General features: G+C 27.6%; 1 protein-coding gene across 1 annotated transcript; it reads left to right on the top strand.

The window, feature by feature from the left end:
- Positions 1 to 680: 680 nt before the first annotated feature.
- On the top strand, positions 681 to 1949 carry LOC127286081 (homeobox protein 9-like). The gene has a single exon (XM_051312375.1). The coding sequence runs from the start codon at positions 681 to 683 to the stop codon at positions 1947 to 1949; it is 1269 nt and encodes a 422-aa protein (XP_051168332.1).
- The last annotated feature ends 23573 nt before the right edge of the window (positions 1950 to 25522 follow it).

The raw sequence follows: 25522 nt of genomic DNA, 5'->3' as shown, positions 1-25522 counted from the left end.
AAAAAATATCAATTTGATATGTTTGGTATCAATTTTAAACTTTTAAATTATAGTGTTCAAAACAATTAAGATTTTACTTTTTAATATATGGAAATGAGGTAATCATCCCAAAATTTTTGAAAACTTGGGCCAATAATGAACCAAGAAAAAACCATTAGCTTCTAATGTTGGCCCATTAATATGTCAATAGTAAGCATTGGCATATTCCCACTGGGTTATTTTAATGTTTTCAATGTACTTTATAAGACATTAATTTAACTAACGAAATGTAAAATTCCCAGGTTATTCTTAACTAAATAACAATGAGTGATTGTTATGTAGTTAATTTGAAGAGTCATTTTTTGCAAATGTGATTCACATTTGCATAAAATTACTCAAATAAATGTATAAAAAAATGCAATACCTCCAAGCAAATGTATCTTCGCAAAAAGTTTAATTACTTCTTTATTTCTGAAAAAATTTCATTTATTTTTGACCATAAATTTAAAAGTTGTATAATTTTAAAGAAAAATTTTGTTCAGAACTTTTGGGTCATCCGCATACCCGGTTTTGACCCACTCTCCCCTAAGTATCTTTTGATAGGCTATAATTTTAATAAAATATTACATCTTTCCTTTAAGGTTTCGAAGATATTGAGAAGGAAATTGAATGGAATTTTGATTAATGAGGTTAAAGTTTATATGAATGAAAATGTGAATGTAGTATTACCGGGGAAACAGAAATTTGTTGAAAATGAAGATACTGAAAATAATGAAAATAGTTACAATCAGAGTACTTCAAAGAGTGTTAGAGACATGAAATTGGTAGCATATGATGACAGTGAGAATCAAAGAAATGAGTATAAAGTGGATAATAGTGAAGTTAAAGAAAGTGGGATGCAAGTAAAGAAGGACGAAAGTATTATAATGTCGGAGGTAATTGGAACGCAGTCTATTGAAGAAGAAAAAATTGAACAAAGTAAAGTGCAAAGTATAAGACAAGATGGTTTGAAAGTAATAAATAAATTTAACTTTATTAATGCGTCTTTTAATCAAGTGAATAGAAAGAGTAAGCAAAATATGGTCAGTAGTGATAAAAAAGTAAGAAAACGGAAAAGAAGTCATAAAAACAATGTGGATGAACTGAATGAGTTACAAATTTGTGATGAAAAAGATAATATAATAAAAAGAAATTTAATGGAGAGTGACGAAGGTATGGAAGTTTTATATAGTGCCAAGTATGATAAAAGTATTGAAAAATGTACGGTAAGATTAGTTGGAAAGGATAATAATATAGTGTTAAATGAAAGTGACATCATAGGAGAGATGAAAGAAAGGTGGGAAAATGAAGTGTTAACAAATGGAAGCAAAGACAATAATACGAGTGAAGTACAATGTAATTCAAAAGAAAGTAGTGTTTCTATTGAAAATAATAAAGTGCAAAGTACAGAAATATTGGTTGAAAACAAGAACAACAATTTAAATGAAGAAAATATCCAATGTAAAAAATCCTTGAATATGAAAAACAAGTTGGATTTACAGAAAAAAAATATAGAAATAACGGGGGAAAAATTCAACATTGTTGACGTAAGACCGGATGGAAATTGCCTTTTCAGATGTTTCTCTAAATTTTTAAATTCAAAAACAAATAATTTGGAAGGGTCTGAAAACAAACAGTTGGACATTCGAAAGAAAATTGTTAAATATGTCGTACGTAATTGGGAAAATTTCGCTGATAAAGATAATTACAAAAATGTTGAAGAATATGAGAAGTATATGGGAAGATCTGCAACTTATGGTATAGATTCAGAAATAGCAATTTTTTCCAAATTGTACTCAGTCATTGTGGAATTGTGCACGGTTAAGTCTGAAGCTACCAGTCTGAAAAAAACAGAAATTTTAGAAAGCGATTTGATTGATGGATTTATATTTGAGTGTTATGAAAGTGAAGTACGTGAAGAAAAAAAATGAAACTTTTATTTGTAGGAGACTTCAAGGGTGGACATTTTCAACTTTTATCCCAACAGGTGAATGATACGAAATTAAAATTTTCTCTAAAAAAAAGAGAACTATCAAAGAAAAAAATTGACAATTACAATATTGATGAAAAGCAAACAAAAAAATTCGAAAAAACAGACAGTAGCACAGTTATAGAAAGACAAAATTCAGATTTTAATGTGAACGATTGGAATGAAGAAATTAATTCTAATAATAGCAAAGTACAACGGCTAATGTCAGACGATGTTTCACCTGAAGAAGTGATTTCTTGCGAGTTACATAGTGATACTACGTGTCCAGAAATTGCAAAACAGAAGCAAAAAAAATGTAAGAAATCATTCCTGTAAAAAAAAGATTCAAAAACTCTTTTTAGATGTTTAGCATTTTTAGAATATAGTGATGAGAAATTATATGAAAAAATTGAAGAAGAACTTTTCAATTACGGTAAGGATAATTGGGACACTATTGAGCAATGTTATTCTGATGTTGAAAAAAGTGAAAGTTATGCGAATTATAGTAGAAGAAAGTGGAATAGTGTTGATAGAGGGAAAATTGAAATGTCTATTTTTGCAAATTTATATGAGGCAAACGTTGTTCTATGTAGTGTGCGCGATTCAAACATTGTTAGAAATGAAAACGATAAAGTTATACACTCAGATGAAGTTTCGAAACATATTTTTCATCCATCCGAGGAAGACGTAAGTAAGTAGTAGTAAAGTAGAAGAATGTAGGATTTTATCTAATGGATTAATATTTAATACGAATTATTATACACTGTCACATGCGAGTTCTGTTAAAATAGGAATTTATCGAGCAAATAGAGAAATTTCCTTATTACATCATCAATTTCAATTGACTGCGCATGAATTCAGTGAAATTCTTCCAGAGGCATCTTGGCTCAATTCTGTAGTAATAAACTGTTATTGTGCAACACATATAAACAATTGGAATGATGTTTCTTATATGCCATTAGATATATCTGGTAAAGCAGTTGGGCATTACTCAGAGAGTAGATCAACTAGTTCGTCTTCTGAAATATTGAATATTCGCACACCACTTAAAACGAAGCTTCTAATTCCATATTGTTATGCCGGTCATTATTCGATGATAATAATTAATAAAAAAGAAAGAAGTTTTGCACACTTGGATCCCTAACAGAAATCCTACGATACTGAACGAGTGTATGAAGCTTTCTTGAAATATATAGATAGAGTAAAGGAATCAAGCAGCCTATATGAATTAAAAGGAATTACTTGGAGAAGACAAGAAATTGTAGATAGACCATATCAAGAAGAAAATGATAACAGCAATTGCGGGCCATTTGTTTCACATTATGCAGAATGTATAGGAAAAAATATTGAATTTGATATAAACTTTGATCCAGTGCAGTATAGAATTAAAATAGCTCACACATTATTATTGCAATCAGAAGACGTAAAAATTTATTGTATGTATTGTTTTGGATAACACAAAAAAGCAGGTGCAAAAAAAATATGCAAATTATGTAGACGTTGGACACACATGACATGTATTATAAGCAATAAAGATACAAGTGATGAAGAAAGTTATCGATATTCAAAACCTTTAAAAAACAAGAAGCAGAAAAAAACAACGAAAGACATAAAGAAACTTTTTAAAAAATATAAAACAAACTCTGAATATTTTACTTGTAAATTATGTAATAGATTCAATTTGAGTAAATGTTGAGTAGACATGTGTAGAAGGTTTACACTTAAAAAAGTCAGGAAATTAACTTTTGTTGAAAAGAAAGAACCAACATTTCTTCTTCGATAAAATCCAGAATATCTGTAATGTAGATTCAGATAAGTCACCTACAATGAAATCATTGTTGGGTAAAACTGACGTCTGAGTGAAACTAACATGAAGCAACAACAATAGGGTAAAACTGTAGTAAAGTAATAGAATGATAGAAGAGAAATAAGGTCAACGTATTGCAAAAGGGAAATAAAGAAAAGTGAAAATAAAGTGTAAGTAAAGTGGTGGTGAGGTGAATGTAACAAATATAGTGAAAATAAAGTGAAAAAAGGTGAATGTAACGTGTTAATAAATTGCAGCAGAATTACAGTGACAGTAGTTGGGATTTGAGTTAAAAAATAATAGTATAGTGAAAGTGAAGTCAACACGTGGTGAAAGTAACTCAAGTGTGGTAGAATTGAAACAAAGTAATCTTATAATGTAGAAGAAATAATGTTCAAATATGGTGAAAATGAAGTGAAAAAAGGTGAAGGTAACGTGTAAATAAAGTGCAAGTTAGTTAAAGTGACAAAAGTGGGTTTGAGTTAAAAAATCATAGTATAGTAGTGAAAGTGAAGTCAACACGTGGTGAAAGTGACTCAAGTGGGGTAGAATTGAAACAAAGTAATCTTATAATGTAAAAGAAATAAGGTTCAAATATGGTGAAAATGAAGTGAAAAAAGGTGAAGGTAACGTGAAAAAAAATTGCAGCAGAATTAAAGTGACAATAGTTGGGATATGAGTTAAAAAATAATAGTATAGTGAAAGTGATGTCAACACGTGGTGAAAGTGACTTAAGTGGGGTGGAATTGAAACAAAGTAATCTTATAATGTAGAAGAAATAAGGTTCAAATATGGTGAAAATGAAGTGAAAAAAGGTGAAGGTAACGTGATAATAAATTGCAGCAGAATTAAAGTGACAATAGTTGTAATTTGAGTTAAAAAATAATAGTATAGTGAAAGTGAAGTCAACACGTGGTGAAAGTGACTCAAGTGGGGTGGAATTGAAACAAAGTAATCTTATAATGTAAAAGAAATAAGGTTCAAATATGGTGAAAATGAAGTGAAAAAAAGTGAAGGTAACGTGAAAATAAATTGCAGCAAAATTACAGTGACAATAGTTGGGATTTGAGTTAAAAATTAATAGTATAGTGAAAGTGAAGTCAACACGTGGTGAAAGTAACTCAAGTGGGGTAGAATTGAAACAAAGTAATCTTATAATGTAGAAGAAATAATGTTCAAATATGGTGAAAATGAAGTGAAAAAAGGTAAAGGTAACGTGAAAAAAAATTGCAGCAGAATTAAAGTGACAATAGTTGGGATTATGTATATATAGTAAAATAGTTCTAAGAATAATTTTAAATACTTTTTAACGTGAATAATTAAAAACGTAAAATTTGAAAATTCGAAAAAAATAGTTCCCATCGTTTTCCCATTATCGGACTAGGCTCAAAATTCGTCAAATTTAGAGCAGTTTTTGTAAAAAAATTTTGAAAAAAATCGATCGATACACACAGGTTCAAAAATGAATTTTTAGTCTTAAATCTCAAAAATCTAATAGAAATTTTTTTCGAAAATAACTTTCAATATTTTTTTTGGAAAGTACGTTTAAAAACAAAAATTTTGATATAAGATTGATCCAATTTGGTCAATTTTTAGCGAAATTACAAGCATTTCAAAAAAAAGTGACGTAATTTTTCAAAAATTGATATCTCCTAAAGGGCTTGATGAAAAAATTTGAAAAAAATCATGAAAGCTAATCTTCATGAGTACTAAAAGGAAAAAAATTTTCAAAAAGATCTGAGGTGCAAAAGCCAAATGGTCTCCGATTTGGCATGGAATACCTCAAATGTAGCCCTGAAAAAGGCTGATAGAGGACAATGTTAGTTTCTTAAAAGTTGTAACAAATGTAGCCCTGAAAAGGGCTGATAGAGGATAATGTTAGTTTCTTAAAAGTTGTAACAAATGTAGCCCTGAAAAAGGCTGATAGAGGATAATGTTAGTTTCTTAAAAGTTGTAACAAATGTAGCACTGAAAAGGGCTAATTTAAATGATTACTAAATGAGTAATCATTTCATATTTAGTCCTAAGAAGGACTGTTGAGTCATTAATTATTGTGACCGAAACAACAGACTGTAACATCTGTTAAAAATTAATAAAAAAATGATTTTACAATTTTCAATTACACACGGAGAGAAAAATCAAGCGTTTGTAGTATGGGAGCCCTGTATGTTAATTTTGTATGTACGTTTCTGCTTAAGAGGAGTGGTATTATACTACAATTTGTAAAAAAAATTGTACCTCAAAAGCATGGAATTCTTGCAATCGTAGTATGCTGATGTCCCATGCGTTTAAAGGTAGAACATACATGCTCATATCGTACAAATTTATTCAAATACAGCACAAATTATATGAATAAGGCGCATGTAAATTCTTTTGCGAAATAAGGATGACTGTTCATACTTCAAACGTTTGATTTTTCTCTCCGTGCAATTACTATTTTTTTGCACGCAAGCTGCAATTTCTAATTCATAAATCCTGTGGAATAATTCAAGATACCACGCAAATAGTTATGATATTTCCAATGGGCCGAATTTTAACTCCTGGATTTCTAGCGATTTTCTGATTTTCACCACTATAGGGGTGGCAAATAGGGATGGGACCGAGAGTTCTCAACTATTGGGTTTGGAGGGGGAAGGAAAAAGAACATTTTTTGCCTACTTTTTTCCGAAAAAAATTACAATCTACGACCCGTTTTTGGCGATTTTCTGATTTTCACCACTATAGGGGTGGCAAATAGGAGTGAGACCGAGAGTTCTCAACTATTGGGTTTGGAGGGGGAAGGAAAAAGAAAATTTTTTGCCTACTATTTTCCCAAAAAAATTACAATCTACGACCCGTTTTTGGCGATTTTCTGATTTTCACCACTATAGGGGTGGCAAATAGGGGTGAGACCGAGAGTTCTCAACTATTGGGTTTTGAGGGGGAAGGAAATGAAAAATTTTTGCCTACTTTTTTCCCAATAAAATTACAATCTACGACTCGATTTTGTTCTTTTAATTCTGTGAACAACACTAATTTGAAGTTAGGGGATGTTTTGCACCCTCAATTATTAAATTTTTAGTTTTTTATGTTGAATATTGTTGGGTTTTGGTTTTCTGTGAACCATTAGCAAGAAAAATTTTTTTTTTGTCAAAATTTTTTTTCGCGCGAACGCGCATGCCGAACTTTAGGCTCATTGAACGAAAATAGACTTATTATGGCTTAAAATAACCGTCAGCTCATTCTCTTTCAAATAAAAAGTGGCAAATTCAAAACAGCCATTTTGAATTTTCAAAATCTGACTTCAGATTTGTAATCAGCGACCCCAAAAACCCCTAGTAACAAGTTTTAAGCGAATCCATTAAGTTTTAAAAAATAGTGAAAATTGGTGCAAATTTGATTATCATGGCGAAACCGTGGCGAGAGGGGGTGGATATGTCCAAAAGTATTTAGCAGGAATTATAGGGTGTAGTCTACAGCAGCGGTGAACGCAAAATAGTAAACACGGCCTTCGGCCGCGTAAGGTACTGCTCGCTTCTCTTTTTAAGAAATCTTTTCAAGAGGGGGTGGATGTCTCCGAAAGTAATTTGCGGAAATTGTGGGGTGGAGTCTACAGCAGCGGTAAACGCAAAATAGTAAACACGGCCTTCGGCTGCGTAAGGTATTGCTCGGTTTTCTTTTAAAAACAACCTTGGCGAGAGGGGGTGGATATGGCCGAAAGTATTTTGCGGAATTCGTTGGATCCTGAGTAATGGTGAATATGGTACTATATACCTACGAGTCAAATAATATGTCTATATGTTTTAATTATCATGGTGTTTTTGGATTTTTAGATTTTTCTCGAAAAATAATGACTTTTGGTAAAAAATGCATAAAACATAAAATGTGTGTTTTTTTGAGATCTACAACTTTCGTCTAAAACTTATTTCGAAATTTTGCGTTTTTTACGGGATAATCGCAAAAAACCATGATTTTATGGTGTTTTTTATGGTTTTTACCATGATAATCAAATTTTTTTTAAGTTTCAATTGCTAACTTCAGAATTACGGTAACTTTATTCGTTTGTAAAATATTTGATTTGTTATAAACATTAATTAATTAATTAATTAATTAATATCTCAAAAACTTTAAAAGATCCCACTCTGAAAATTACATGTTTTGTAGGAAATTAGTCAAGCTTTCCATTGAGATAGTTAAAAAAAATTTTTAAAAATCAGATTTTGAGATAAACATAAATTAACATTTTGACCTTGAATTTCAAGGTCAAATGTTATTTAAAAAAAAAATTTATTAACAGCGTGTAGCCCGTCAAAAAAGCTTTAAAAATCATTTTATATATGTTAACTTTTATGCATTCTAGTTATAAATATTGTACATTGAAAAAAATTTTTTTTTTCAAAAGTCAAAAATTAAAAACGTTGTAATTCAAAAACTATTTTATTAAATTCAATAATAATTTATTTTTAGACTTTCACCAACAATAACAACATTTTAGAAATGTATGGATTAAATTCGAGAACTTTTAATTTTTTGTTCGGACATTTCAGGAATTTTGCCTCATGTATAAAAACTATGTACGAAAAATATTTGTACGAGTTTCGTACATAAAAATTTGACTGTTGGTCAATTAAATTTCTACCTTATCAGATATGATTAGGTTAATGAAAGATTTAATAGGAGACACCTATTTACCATTTTAACTACAATATTAAAATTCAAAAACAAAATTACCATCCTCACTAGATATTTTCTAAAGTTCTTAATTTTTTGACGGAGTTGAGACAGACATAACCTCAAAATTAGTAGCATAAGTTAAGAGATGACCCTCCCCCTTATAATATCAAAGGTCATAGGTCAAAGGAGAACATAAATTTATGTGAAAGGTCATAGGCGTGGAGGCGAACATAACCTCAAAATTTGGTCAAAGTAAAAAAAAATACTGACATAACTTCAAAATTAGGGTGGTGCATCTTAGAAACAAATTCTTTAACATGCAATAATAAATTTTTTTAAAAAGAATTTGGCTAAAATTAATCTTTGAAAACATATAAAAACTTATTTTGTTCCTAATTACTTTTTTAATTGCAGAATAGATGAAAATTTAGTTTACGGATGCAAGTTAAAATATATTTTATTTTCATATTAAAATATAAATAAATTTCTGCTGTACATATTTAAAAACTTTTTATTAAATATAAAAATCAAAATAATATTTAATATATTTTTCGTAAATTTAAATCATTTAAAAATGAAAAATGTTGATATTTTTCAAGAAGGATCAGCTACGATTTCGGTGGAAGCATTTTCTTGATGTATGGTTAACCCTGAAAACAGTGGCGTTTCCACTTTTTTTCGTCATTTTTATGCAACATAAAGTTGCTTCAGGCCCACTGTGCCGAGGTTTCTTAGAAAAATTATAGCGAATCTTATTTAAATTAATTTAAATATTATGTAATTAGAAAAACTCAAAATTCTTGAAAAAAGAGTATGTGTTCTCTTAAGGGGGCACTCGCAGTTGTAGTGCCAAAAAAAGACCTTTTTATGAATTTTTTTCACGTACACCATTAAATTTTTTAAAAAAAAATATAGCGAACATGATTCGAATCGATTTACATAGCGTTGTCAAGGAAAAATAAAAATTTTGAAGAACAGGTTTTTAATCTTTCTAGCGCACACATCATATTTGTCCAAGTCAGTTCATATTTCGTATATATATGCGTATTTTTGCGTGTAGATTACAGGAAAAATATATCGAGCACGATTGGAGTTGATGATAATATTGTCTTTAAAAAGAACTGCTATTTTTAAAAAAAATCATGGATTTTTTCAATAAAAAAAGAAGAAAATTTTATCTAATGAGATTCAAATTTATACTCTTTTACGTATTTTTACATGTAGATTACAAAAAAATATAAAAAGCACGATTGGAGTTGATTATCATAGCACTTTCAAGGAAAAACTATTAATTTTCGATAAAAATCATGAATTTTCCCCAAAATCGAAGATAATTTTATCTAAAGAGCTTCAAATTCATTCATTTTCACGTATTTTTATGTGAAGATTATAAAAAAAATTTAATAAACATGATAGAAAGTTGGTTTAATTGATCTTTTTTTGAAAAATAATATTTTTTAAAAAAGTGAACTTTTCCCTTAGGGGACGTAGGGGTAAAATGGGATAGCTAATGTTTAAAGTTCAATTAAACTAACATTATTATATCAATATTTTATTATTTATTGGAATAATAATCTTTGAGAACCAGTCTTCAATTATACAGTCTTAATGTGAACATTTGTTACATAATAATATATAACAAGTTGTAAATTCAGATGTTCATTACATGAACATTTTGCTTCCTCTTTACGATCAGCAAAAAAATTTGCTTCCACGTGAAGAAAGCATTAACATTGAAATAAGCATACAAAAATAATATAATAATAATATAAACATTTGAGTACCTATAGATTTGAGTTACATTTAAAGAATTAATGGAAGTTAAAACAGCAAAAATTCACATTTTAGCTGAAATTTCTGAAAATTAAAGAAAAATAATATATAATTTATAATTATTTACAATTATATCGGTTTGTTTCAATGCATGGAACAAAATTATTTTATATTTAAACTTGAATTTAAATAAATACAAAATTTTTCAGCTGAAATGTGAATTTTCTATTTTTTAACTTTCATTAATTTATTAAATTTAAATTGAAACTATACTTTATATATACCAATCGATTTGTCTTAACGTAAAGAATACGATTTTATTATATATAACCTTAAATTTTTCTATTTCAAAATTTTTTCGATTAAAAAAAATTTTGTAAAAAAGACGATAAAAATTTTTTTTCTGGGTATTTTTTAAAATCCTTTGGTCAGATTTGAGATATTAATATGATAAATGAGCCTACCAAACTTGATCTAAATCCATTAAAACCTGTTAAAGTTATCGTTTAAACAAAAAAGGGGATCCACACACATACACACAGACACATACATACATCCAGATAATTGATCAGGATCTCATATAACATGTTTCTATATAGAAAAAAAATTTGTTTCCGCCACTTTGAAAATTTTTATAAACGAAAGGACTACAAAGCTTCCTCCACGAGGAAGCAAAATTAATAAAATTTAAAAAATGTCACATATCTCCATTTTGCCTTCCCTGGGGGCAAAATGGGATACCTAAAGAAACAAGCTGGGGTTTACAAAAAAATCAACTTATTATTGTTTGCAATCTTCAAAAGTGAAGGATGCATCTTCACCTTTTTTCCAAATTGATTTGAGGGACAGAAAATATGTTTGCTGCTAAGTTGAAACTCATTTTTCGCCCACCGCACTTTTCATACTGTCTTCTGACCAATTTTCTCTACTTGTCTTTATTTTATAATTTTTTTACCCTTCTAAAAGAAAAATAAAACATTTATACAAAACTAGTTAACTCATGTACTTACAATAATATGTTTTTAATTATATGATAAAATAAACTCCATATCCCATTTTGTCCCCTCATGCGAAATGATACTAAAAAGTTATAACCATTAAAAAGTATGATTCAACAAACAATTAAACAAATGTTTACCTGCTAGAGTAGTCAGTGACACTTATGAAAAACAAAAAATAAACACGTTCTGAACAAAATGGATAAGTTAGAAGAAAATCACCAAAAACAGTTTTTTTTATAAAACAACGTGGTAAAAAGAAAAAATGTAGTATAATCGTTCAATGTTTTTACCACCTGAAAACTGTCATATTGGTTCCACATTATGTGCAATATGATCATTATTGCTCCATTAATGTGTGAATAAAGGCAACTATCCCGTTTTGCCCCCTATCCCATTTTGTCCCTACGTCCCATAAATCAAGGTACGGAAACCCTCCGATTTTTTTATTTTTCTTTCGTCTCGCCATCAGAATTTTTCCGGAACTCGACCGTAACTTCTACCGATTTATTCTGGAATTCTTCTGTATAATTCAGTAATATCTACTCCTACTCGACCGGAACTACTATCTGAAATATTCAGGTCTAAGTTTTATAAATATTACTGCATAGTTCCGAAATTTTTACATATAATTCAGGAATATCTATTTATAAAGTTCCGTCTTTTTTCTGAATAAAATGTCTGTAATAATTACGGAATTTTGCACAAATCCTCAATTTTGGAACGATTTCGGGAATTCCTACGGAACTTTTTTTTCCGTTTAAAGTTGAGTTTCTACATGTTGTTAATATTTTTCAAGCTCTTTAGTTTTGCTTGATAAACAAGTAAAAAAATCAATTTGTTACAAAAAGGAAAAAATCATTGCAGAGTTTTTTCACATAGGGCTCACGAAAGATTAAATAATATATATTTGGCGGATCGGTGTTTGTTCAAAAACATCCATATAACGTGACCAAAAGTTGACATAAGTTTCATAACAATAGATAAAGAAACAAGAATAAAATAACAAGTGCGGCACAACAGGGGCTGCTTCATAACTGGGGACTCTCCCCTAATTAATATGTAAAGTACAGCTTAATTTCATTTTATTCGATACTTTAGGATAATTCATATACTTATACAAATCAGTGAAAATACACTGATTCAACAGTAAAAATTCACTGAGTAACTAGTTATAAGTATATCACTTATTTAAAGAAGTGAAAATACACTGGCGAAAAAGTGAAATTCCACTGATTCAGATTAAGAGAGAATCAGAGTTGCATTTACATTTAATTATTTCAAAGTAGTTAAATCAAATTAATTTTAAAATTATTTTTAAGAATGATTTTGTAAACAGTGTGTGTGGATTAGATCTATACTTTAGTACATATTGTATAGTTTTTTTCATAAATAAGAAATAACATACTGATAACAAAACAAAACTATTTTAATATGTGAGGTATTTCATATGAAAAGATGGGGTCATGTCTCGGATTTTTTTCATAATTTGACAAATTGTAGTGATAGTGGTGCTAAATAAAAATACAAATTTTGTATTTGAAATTTTTAATATTTTTGGAGATATTTAAGATATCAAATTTGAGGAATATTTTTTTGCTTTACTTATATATTTTTCCCTACTGAAAAAAAATGTTAACAATGTTTTTTACGCAAAAGACTTTTAGATAAAATTTATTTTTTTTAAATATTATTTTTTAAACAATTTGTTTAAAAAATAAAATTTGTTTATAACTTTTAAACATGCACTCAAAAAAATTCATGGTAAATTTGACTAGGGGAGAGTGCCCCAAGATGGACATATTTTTGATTTTGTACTCTAGAATTCAAACGTTTTAATAGATCACAAGAATTTTTGATGATTGGAGCAATTTTATTGAAACCTTGTGAATATGTTCCTTTATTTGTACAGAATGAAAGCCCACAAACAATTTTTCAAAATTTTTTAAATTTTTTGAGATATTTCTAATTAAAAATTTGTTTCATTTTTTTTTTTTAAAATGTAACTTTTTTTCTTGATATCCAAATGAGATCAATTTTTTTTCAAATTTCTCACAAAAAGATGCTATTTTAAGAAAAAAATAGTTCATGAAAAAAAAAATTTGTTTGCCCAAGATTGGGTCATACAATGAAAAAAGTGGTTTTCTTAAACTCTAAGAGTTGAATTAAAATTTGAACCCTACGGGAATCGAACCCCAGACGCATGACCTAAGAGACCTAACGAACACTTTAACGACTGCGGCTACCGAACCTAATTCGATATTTTTATTTGATTTGTCTATATTTTTCACTATATTTTTTTCTTCCTCTTGGAGAAAGCTTTGTAGTCCTTTCGTTTATAAAAATTTTCAAAGTGGCGGAAACAAATTTTTCTCTATATAGAATCATGTTATATGGGGCCGTCCATAAACCACGTAGCCCAATTTTTGGCACTTTTTGACCCCCCCTCCCCCCATGTAGACCAACGTAGACTTTTGCTCTAACCCCCCCCCCTCCACTGGTAGAACGTAGTTTTTTTTAATTATTTAAAAATGTATTTCTATTGAATAGATAACAATTTCCAATAAAGAGAATTCAATTTAAGAACAAATAAGGAATTTTAATTTTTTATACTAATAATAATAAATAATAATAAAATTATAATAAATAAATAATAATAATAAATAATTTATACTAATGTTTTTTTTAATAAATTAAATTGTCTTAAATATGCTTTTACACACTTTTTAATACCTGAAGGGATTTAAATTTTATTTAACAAAAATTTCATCTGTAAGAATATTACACTTGTTTTTTAATAAGAAAAAATTACTTTTAATGAAAATTTTACGTTATATAGTTTTCAAATTATATAGTTATTCGAATAATTAATTAATAATATTAACATTACATAACTTTTAATTTCTATTAAAAATTAATGCTAATAAAAATAAGTTTAACTGAAACATTCTTACCAGTTAAATGTTTGTTAAAATGAAATAATAATGTATTTACCATTTTGTTTTGGCAACAAAATCGACAAAGTGAAATTCATTCTAATAATTATGATTAATAAAAAAATATCTAATTAAAAATTTCAATGAATGAAAATTTAGTAAATTGTAGAATTCTTAATTAATAAAAATTTGTTTACAATATTGTTTGCATTAATTTCTTTTGATTAAGTAATATTTCTAAAAGCAGGTGATTTCGAAACACTAAAAATGCAATTTTATAATTTTCATGGCATATTATTCGTGAGACCGAATTATTTTTCTTATTTTCATCAAGTTTATAATAATCATTTTAAAATAATTTATACATATTTAATTTTACAAAAATTCTACTTTATATTCATATATCGCTCAATTCGACATTGGAATTACCCGCGCAATTTAAAAAATATCAAAATAAATAACTTAATAAATACAACTACGTAGTCATGGCTCGAACCCCTCCCTTCCCCCAAGTAGTTTACCGTAGAATTTCACTGACCCCCCCCCTTCCCCCTAAACTGGCTACGTGGTTTATGGACGGCCCCTATGAGATCCTGATCAATTGTCCGGATGTATGTATGTGTGTGGATCCCTTTTTTGTTTAGACGATAACTTTAACAGGTTTTAATGGATTTAGATAAAATTTGGTAGGCTTCCCTGTTGAAAATTCCTATGTGAGAACACATATGGGATCCCATCCAGGATCTCTTGTGAGTTCTTATGTGGGTTCCCATACAGGTTCACACATAAGATCCTGTATGAAAAGGTTCCTGGGATGAATACAATTATTTTATCTATAAACTTAAATTTAAATAATCACAAAATTTAATAGCGAAATTGTGAATTTTTGATTTTTTAACTTTCATTAATTCTTTAAATTTAAGAGATCATGCGTGAGAGCTCGCGCATGATCTTATGACTCTGTAAAAGCAATAACACAGGATCCCATGAGGTTTCCTGTGTAGGTTCCTATATGAACAACACGATAAATAGGAACACACATGGGATCTTATCCGAGATCTTGTATGAGTTCTTACATAGGTTCTCACATATAAGAAGACCTATGTAAGAACTCATACAAGATCACGGATTTATATATAATATAATATAATATAATATAATATAATATAATATAATATAATATAATATAATATAATATAATATAATATAATATAATATAATATAATATAATATAATATAATATTATATTATATTATATTATATATAATAAAATCGTATTCCTTATGTCAAGACAAATTGATCAGTATATATAAAGTATAGTTTTAATTTAAATTTAAAGTATTAATGAAAGTTAAAAAATCAAAAATTCACAATTTGGCTATTAAATTTTGTGATTATTTAAATTTAAGTTTATAGATAAAATAATTGTATTCCTTGCATGAAAACGAATCAATTGGTATATATAAAATTTACATTTAAGGTAAATTTAATAAATTAATGAAAGTTAAAAAATAGAAAATTCACATTTTAGCAGAAAAATTTTGTATTTATTTAAATTCAAGTTTAAATATAAAATAATTGTGTTCCTTGCATTGAAACGAATCGATATAATTGTAAATAATTATAAATTATATATTATTTTTCATTAATATTTAGAAATTTTTGCTAAAATGTGAATTTTTGATTTTTTAACTTCCATTAATTCTTTAAATTTACCTCAAATGTTTATATTATTATATTATTTTTGTATGTTTATTTTAATGTTAATGCTTTCTCCACGAGGAAGCAAATTTTTTCGCTGATCGTAAAGAGAAAGCAAAATGTTCATGTAATGAACATCTGAATTTACAACTTGTTTAATTCTATTTTACAAAAATACTTGAAATCATCCAGAACTTTCACTGTAAGTGTTTTATGTTGTCAAATAATGGATTTAAAACATTATATTGCATTGTGCAATTGTTTAAATAATTTATTGTTATTTATATTAACTTTTTTTGGTAGTGCACCTAGAAAGATGCAGTCTTTTTCCTAATTTTACAATTGATCAAATCGAATATAAAGGCAGATAGATTTGATGTAAAATTATTAATTTAACAATTGTTTAAACAATTTATTGTTATTTATTAACTTTTTAAATTAGAATAATTTAAAAAACACTATTCCAATGCTTATCGAAATCCGCATCCGACGAACCCTATGTGAACTATTTCGAATAAACGGGTGTTCCTTTCTTAAAAAGACAGTGCATGCAAAGCACATGAAAATGTATCGAAATACCTCGATGGTCGAAAAAATCGAATGTAAGAAAAAATGAACTTTGCTTTCCAGAGCATCTAAATCAGTATTCATTTTATAAAAAACACCTTAAATTATTGTTCCATATATATATTTTGCATAACTTACTTATTTGCAATAAATATACACTTGCAAAGTATTTATTTGTTGTAATTATTTGCAGCTGTCCTGAATCAGACAGGAACATAACTTACATTTAGTTTAAATCACTTCATTGGCTCAAAACAAAATAGCGCGCGCTTTTTTAAAATAATGAAATTTATTAAATTATAATAAAGTAATTGTTATAAATTAAATTATTATGAAAATAATATTACCTTGAATAAAAAAGTGTTTTTAGTTTAAAAAAAAAATAATTCAACAATTATTATATTTTTAGACAAATTTTACAAATATAAAAGATTATTATTTTTCTGTTTGAAACTTTCTCTATAATTATATGCCTCTTTGCATTTTGTTAACAATATTATTAAATATTTAATAAAATAATTGTAATAAATTATGAAACAAATTGAAAATTAAATTAAAAGGACAAAGAATAGAAGCAGCAGAGACGGCCAAAGGCCGTCGGAGGCGCTAGTAAATTAATAATTAATAATATAAATTTTTTAAATAATTAATAACATTTGAAGGAATAAAGATAAACAGTCAATTCTTTTTTTGTTTAGAACATCATCTAATTCTGTGTCAAAAAAAGAATATTAAGTATTACTAAGAAGCGAAAATTAATTATAAAACGTTATTTTAGAGAAAGACTGAATAATACCGTGCCGAGTAGGTAGGAAACTTCCGCCAAGTTGTGCGGAGGAAACAATTTAAACAAATTGTTTAAAAATTAATATATTTTTTTAAAATAATTTTTATCTAAAAGTTTAAGGTCTTCTGGTGAAAAACATTGTTAATATTTTTCTGTATTTTTAGTAGGAAAAAAGTTATAAGTAAAGCAAAAAAATATTGCCCAAATTTGTTATTGTAAATATCTCCAAAAATATTAAAAATTTAAAATTTATTGACTTATTTAGCACCACTATTTAGCCTCATTTGCAGATTAATACTAATGAGACAATACTGAATAAAATTCTTTTCAAAAATCATACGACATTTCCTGAATTAAAATTTGTTATATTTTTATATGTATATTCCAATTCAAAAGAAATAGGGTAAACCTGACAGTAGTCGGTCACGTAAGGAAATCTTTTCAATTAACACTGTTTAAAATCTGCAATTAAGATTTTTTAAAGTTTCTTTCATGTGTGAATGTTTCTTACGGTTATGCAAAACTACTAAACCATTCATTTTTGCGAAATCAAATATTTTGTTCGTTAAAAAAATTTGCAAAGAAACGAGTAAGAAAAAGACAGCAGTCGAATAACAGTTGCTCTCAACTGATAATACAACACTTCTACAATATATTGCGCATTTGATGCACCAAAATTTGTTGCGTATAACTATAACAGAAACTGACACATAATTCTTGCATTTGTAAAAAAATTCTTTTTTCATTTTAGAGAAGAGTTGTCTAGGTTAGAAAAATAGTCAAGATCGGAATACTGTGTTTATCACATTGAGCTAGTGATAAAAAAGAAAAAGTAGTATTCCAACATACACTACTGTTCCAATGAAGACGACTTTCCTCTATAAAACACAGAGGTCCTATAAAGTTAAAAAATATTCTAAATTTTAAAACTTCGTCTATGTAGAAGTTCTATTGAATGGAAATTTATATTCATATAAAGAAATAAATTAATAATATAAATACTTATTATTTAAAAAAATATTTTTTTATCGCACTCAAATTATTTTCTTGAAAATTAGAGACAAATAAACAAAACCTACGCAAATTGACTGGCCTCGAGTTAACAGGAGTTGATTTCACTGATTTCGAGTTGTTTTGTCCCAGGACCAAGTTTCCATAGAACAAGAAGAGACCAAATAATTTTAAAATTAAACCGAGGCACTTCATTTTGCACCTTAGGTGCTCAGTTCGCGTGTTCAATTGTACTTTTTTTACTGTATAACGCCAATAGCAAACAAAGAATGAGACGAGAATGATGGGCCGTGAAAAGTTATTTTGAAAAGTAAATTAAAGGTAAGGTGTGGGGAGCGATTTTCCCCAATAGGTAATGTATGTTTAGTCAAAATGTGTTGTTTGTACATCGGTTGCCGCGGGGATGAGTCAATCAATTTTCACCAAGCGTTTATGTTTCCCCCCTTTTTTATTTCAAAACACTCAAATTTATTTCTCGACCTTGTTCAAATCTATATTTTTATACAATCAGAAATTTACGTAATTAAATTCTTCCTCCCCTAAATATATTTATGTTATTTTACTACACATGTGATTGTAAATGTCAAGTTATAAATTTTTTCAAATTTTTATTTGGTTTTTTTTCTTCATTTACCTAAATATGAATTTCGCAACTTTTGGAACTTTATAATGTATTATTGTGTGCTAAACACGATCCCGGGTTCCAAAATTGCGTATCGCGTCAGAATTTTGAGTAAAGTGGGGGTAAAATCTCTAAAAACCCTTTTTTTAAGGTTTTCAGTATTTTTTTCTTTCTGAACCTGACTTGCTAGAAACTTTTATGTAGGTTTAAATTAAAGCTTAAATCGTACACTTTAAAACCCATATGCGCAAAATAAAAAAATTTTGAAAAAAATGGGTGTAAGGACCCTAAAAAACGTGTTTTTGAGAGTATTCAGTATTTGTTTTCTCTAGCTAGTCATGTCAGGTTAAGAAGAAAAAAATACTGAAAACCTTCAAAAAAACGCTTCTTGGGGTCTATATTATAGCTCCACTTTACTCACAATCCTGACGTTATACGCAATTTTGGAACCTAGGATAGTGTTCACCATACAAAAATTTATTGGAAACCACTCTAATATCTAAAACAAATCTTGTAGACCTGTGAAATTATCATCGGATTAAGAACAACAAAAATTGTTGTTAACTATTGTTTTTTGCACAAATGATTTTTGTCATTTATTAACTTTTGCTCAAATGTGTCAAAATCAAAAAAGTTTTTTTGCAATCCTGCAACCGTCCATTATAACTCCGAATAAAACTGGGTAAATAAAAAAAGTGTAAAAACCGCTGCTAAGAAGTATAAATTTTTGTGTTCATTTCATATACATTTTGCTTTCCCATGGAGATATGGAGCCAATAAAATAGATCCACTATGTATTAAAACTTACATAAAAATTAAAAGACACAAAAAGTGACTTTTTTAAAGTCAAGGTTTTCAAAAAAATTATGATGAAAAAAAAATTTCAAAAACACTGATATAACTATTCCTACGAGAAGAGGGGGACTATAGTAGGGGAAAGGGAGACAAGTTGGGTTACTTAACGTTTGAAGCTCAATAAAACTATCATTATTATATCTATAGGCAAGACCGGGGCTAAATATTAAATTCTGGAGAAATGTTTTTTTTGGACAATAAAACCCATAAAATTCATTTATATATCTATCTTTCTTGCACAGAAAAAACTTGGACTCATTTTTGTTGCAACTCATTTTCTTTTGGGTATCGAAATGAGTATGGGACAAACTTCATGTTATTCAAAATGATATTGGCTGGAATTTCAGATTTCTAAGTTGGCATCATAAGCAGAGTAATTTTGTATTTCAATTATTGTTTCTAATATTTCAACAACACCAGAAAGATTATTTTGACCAGTACGAATATTTAGAAGTTTTTAAATAAAAATTATTTATTATTATTTACGTAGATAATAATTAATTTCATAAGTTTTTAAATTTACCGCTATTATTTAAGTTGGCAGTACCGTTCCTGTTGTCAAAACACATGTTTTCATTTTTCTAACCTAAAAACATATTTCCTTTATTATTTTATTACGCGATTACAAGCAATTTTTAATCAAATATATTAAGTCTAGCGTGTTATTTACTTCTTTGTAATTATTATATTTCATGTTTTTGTACAAAATTATTCGTTATTTCACAATATTTTTCCATTTTTCTTTTTCTCAAAATGAAACTTGCCTGTTTCATTTTGATACTTTTACCTTAGAACTCGAAATGAGACAACCAGTTTCATTTTTGTTGCGAATCAAATTGAGTATAGAATCTATACTCAATTTGAATTCAGGTTTTTTCTGTGTGTAGAGCAGGTAGTTCTGAACAACTTTTTATAATAAAGTTCGTGATATTACCACGAAAAATGTATTTTATATCTTTTTTTCTAAATTTTGTTTTTTTAACATTTAGCACCATGCTAAGGTTAAATGTTAAATTTTGGAGTTAACTGTTAAATCGTATTTCTAACTTACTTAAACTACTTTTTGAGAGGTGTTAAGAAGTAAATAAGTCAAAAACTGTAGAAAAAGAATCCGGCAGCCCCCTGCGGGGGCGGCCACATTCTCATCACGCGCTACGCGCTTTGTTTGTTTATTACAATTCAAAACCTAGTAGCATTAATTACTTTTTAACTACACTGTGTAATTGAAAAATTTTTCAATTACATTCAAAAATTGTATTAATTATACTACCAGAAAGTAGTTGAATGACCCAAGAATCCATTTGGTAGAATGAGATTTTGTAGTTGTTTCAGACTTTGTAGTTGATTTAATTAATTTTGAAATAAAATGTCAAGAAGAAAGAAATTATTTTTATTAATTTTATTAAAAAGAGTAAAATTAATTATACACAGAGTTAAAATAAGTACAAAAGTAGTTATTTTAAAAGGGGAGCTTCATATAATCGACTTGTTGAAAAATTTATTAGAAACAACTCATAGTCTTTATTAAAATGCGTTAAATTAAATTATACAAATAGGTAAGTTTTAAAGGTATTAGAATAAATTTTTTATCGAGCAAAAAAAAGAGAATAACGGCACTGCAGCTGTTCAAACTTAGTTCCTTAATTTTGCGCCGTGGATTGGCCAGGTCTTTGTAATTAACGAAAATCGACAAACCAAATTATTTACTAAAATAAGATATTCCGCTTTGAACTAATTTCAATTGAGTAAAAGAAAAAATTAATTGGAAATTTAAAAACATTAAAAAAAAGAACTTTAAAGTAAATGCATTTTTAAATCAACAAATTTATTATATGAGGTTTTGCCCTCATGTTTTTATTCATAAAAATTTTTTTGTACAATTTATATAAGTGAAATTTTTGGTTTTTATAAATTAAATTTCATTTTCTTAAAGTACTTTGACTTTAAGGATAACATTCTCATCACGACACTCGCGTTTCACGCTCGAAAATTAGAAACATACAATAGAAAAAATAGGCATGCATTAACCCATTAATAAAAATTTTTACAGGTAATTTGAGGCTATATCAAATAGTATACTAAAAGAACCGAAAATGTTTAAATAAACAATTTACAAGCATTAAAAAAAAGATTTTTTTAGAATTTTGTTCAGTTTTTTTAATTTTTTCAAATCTTAACCCTTCAGAATACCTTTAAATGCTAAAAATATCGGGTCAAAAATGGTTCAATACATCATTTTGAATTTTTAAAAACTGACTTCAGAATCGTAATGAGCGACCTAAAAAACCAAGGAGTAGAAAGATTTATTTAAATTTGTTAAAAGATTGTTGAAAAATGAATTTTCTCTTAAAAAATAGCAATGTTTATACTTAGTTAATTTATAATTCTTTATAATTTTGCCTGCTACACTTATTATTTTTGTTTCACTTCACAATGCTTTCGTTATAGTGGAAAAAATGTTTTATGAATACTGCTTCAAAAACTTTAAATCTATAGAGAGGAAAGTTGCTAAAAGAAAAGGTGGCAAAATAGGTTAAAACTCTGCCGCAAAAATTAATGAGTAAAATAACACATCGAAAAAAATTTTAAATTTTTGTTACCTTAAACGTAATAGAGCATAACTTTTTTAACTTTTTTGTTTTAATCTGTATCGAAAAGGGTTAAAGAAAAAAAGTTTACTTTTGGGAGTATTTTAAGAGAAAATTAAAAAAAAAATTTTTCAAGAAGAATTGAATTTTTTAAAAATTTAAAATTTGAATAATTTTTGAATTTTTAGGCGGATTAGTCTGTCCAACGAACTCAGGCTTCATTTTTACATGTTGAAAGCGTGTACCAAATATCAAAGCGATTCGTTAAGATATGTTCAAGTTATCGTGGGGACAAAATGAGTCCACAGACAGACTACAGACGACAAACAGACAGACAGGATTTCAAAACATACTTTTTTGGCATCGAGAGGTCTCAAAACGTACAGATTCACTAAAATTTGAAAAAAGGCAAAATCGACCAAAATGAATACTTTCTAACTTATGATGAGAATTTAAAAAATCTACAAATAAATGAATTTAAACCGATTCAAAAGTAAATAATCGAAAAAATACGAAATTGTGGTATAAACAGCGCAATATAAACTATTTTAAAATAGAGGAATTTTTTAAAACAATTGCAATGTTTGGAAATGGAAAACAAAGGTTGGAGTTATAAGAAAAAAAAAAAATTTGAATAATATAATAAATATTTAATAAGATTTAATTATTTACATTCAAAAAAGGTAAATTATAATAGATTCCTGGAATAAAGAATGAAATATTGGTTTTTAATTAAATATTTCTGAAAAATATTTCTTGCTTTTTGCTGAGCATCGATACATTAGATTTAATTGCAATAATAATAAAAAATGCTATAGCTAGTTGCAAATATCAAAGAAGTTCGACGCAAATATTTAAGAAAATTGGTAAGAAATGAAGATTCATCGAGAGGTTATATTTTCTGTATTTATACCTCCATTCAATATATCCACCCAGATTTAAATCATTTAGTAAATCTTCGACTCTCTTTTCCATTTTGGTCTTTCGATTTATAACACAACACTATTATGACATACGAAAATTGACAGTTTCGAAAAACAAAAGCGCAAATGTCAAACAGGAAAAAATGTAATCGATATCATGTATTTACTTTTCCTTTTTTCAAATATACTAAATTTAAACAGGAAAATCGTAATTGAAGAGGAAAATGCAAAAGTACTCCTTTTGTCATTGTTCCATTACAACAAAGAATAAAAATATTCTACAGTCAAATGGAATATTCGTATTTTAAGAGGAAATATTCAGAGGATTTTAGAAGAGGAATTTTCCTCTAAATTTAAGATTACTTTTTTTTGGGTGTAGAGAATGCAGATAATTTTCAAAGTTTAATATTTTATGAATGAATTTTTTCGTCTAAAATTCATTGAATATAATTACTATATATGTGATAATTCTTTAAAAAGTTAATTTCTTCATGTGTTGCCATAATATTTTTGTAATCCAATTTCCTGAATTCTCCATTTTTCCATGTAAATAATAACTTTTTCCCTGACATACAGATTTCTTATTAGAAGAAAGAAAACATTTAAGACTCTACAAACATTTTAAACACTATAATCTAAATACTCTAATCTGAGTTTAATTCTGAAAATTACATTAGAATAATATAGTAAAATAATCTGTTAATGAGAATAATGTAATCTTAAGTTAAATTATTTTTAAAAATCGTATTTAATTAAAAATATAATAAATATGTCAACGCACTTTTTCCATTATTTTTCAAATATTTTTAAATTTAATTATTCCATTTTATGATTACGCTCTTCTCATGTAATAAAATGTAAAAATATTGTAAGGTTATGTTCATGAAAATACCTTTTTAATATATTGTTAAATCAAAATGATGAAAAACTTTTATTATAATGTCAATAAAAAACATAAAAAAAAATTTTTATTGACAGTTCATCTTATTAATTGTATATTTTTTTATTACTATATTTATATATTACAAATATTAAATTCATTGCATGTGTGTATTATTCAGGGAAAAACATTTTGTTATTTATAAAAGAAAAATTTAATTTTTTCTTCTCTTTAAAAAACGATGAGACGGCGGAAACATCAACAGCAACAACAACAAATAATTTATTAAACTTTACAGCGTGTTTACAGCTTCAAAGGTACATAACCTCAACTATTTCGTGAGCACGAGATCACGCACAATTTTTTTTTTCATTTTCAACTCGGCGACAGTTGGCAACACCATGCGTGCGCAACCAACTCCAAGCGACTTAGACTTGGAGTTGCCAAACGGAGCTATTGTAGAAGCTCCTCTAGACTCTACTTGAAACTAGCATTGTGACGTCATCACGTTAACGTTATATTAATATTAGAAGTAGGTAACAACGCTACTAACGCCAACGTAAACAGTTGCTACCTTTAGAACTTTGTTGCAAGGACTTATAAAAAAAAAAAAAAACAAAAAATTCGGTATTTTATGAGTAAGTTACTGTTATTTGTGTTAATTAAAGGTGGTTTAAAGAGAAATAATACATATTTGAACACATTTTTTCAAAATAAAAAGATTTTGCTCTGCATTTTACCCATTTTTCATCCGTTTTTGTCATTTTTTGTCTTTTTTTAAAAAAGTGGTATAACTTTTTTGTTTTAATCGCTATTAAAAATTGTCAAAGGAAGAAAGTGTTTATTTTTAGTCGTAGTTTTTGAAAAAAAATTGAAAAAATTTTTTTTTTGAAAAATGCGAATTTTTGAAATTTTTAAAAACTCAAAATTTGAATAATTTTGTTGATTTTTGACGAAATCATCTGGCCAACGAACTCAGGCGAGATTTTGGTACACTTAAAGTGTATACCAAATTTGAAGTCGATTCATTAAAATTTGTTCGAGTTATCGTCGGACAAAATTTGTCTACAGACATACATACAGACATACATACAGACAAACATTTTTTTAAGACCCATTTTTTCGGCATCAGAAAGTCTCAAAACGTCGAGATTCACTGGAATTAGAGAAGGCTCAAAATCGCCCAAATGTAATACCTTCTCATTATGATGAGAATGTAAAAATAAATTTAATAAATAGAATGTCCGTCCCACACAGCACCCAAAATTCCCTGAAACTTGACAGAACCTCACATGGCGAGGTTAGGAAACTTCAGTGGCAAGGTTCATACAAGTTTGTGTCGATGTTTAAATGTACAGATGAAAAGAATATTCACACGAAACTTTGAGGAAATATTACACATAAATATTCACGTGCAATGTTCAATCAATGTTT

The sequence above is a fragment of the Leptopilina boulardi genome, unplaced genomic scaffold (genome assembly GCF_019393585.1).
Source record: "Leptopilina boulardi isolate dan_hultmark-lab unplaced genomic scaffold, ZJU_Lbou_2.1 LbouV2_347, whole genome shotgun sequence".
Taxonomy (NCBI): Eukaryota; Metazoa; Arthropoda; class Insecta; order Hymenoptera; family Figitidae; genus Leptopilina; species Leptopilina boulardi.
Note: the sequence above shows the minus strand (reverse complement) of the source record. Positions and strands in the feature narration are given on the sequence as shown.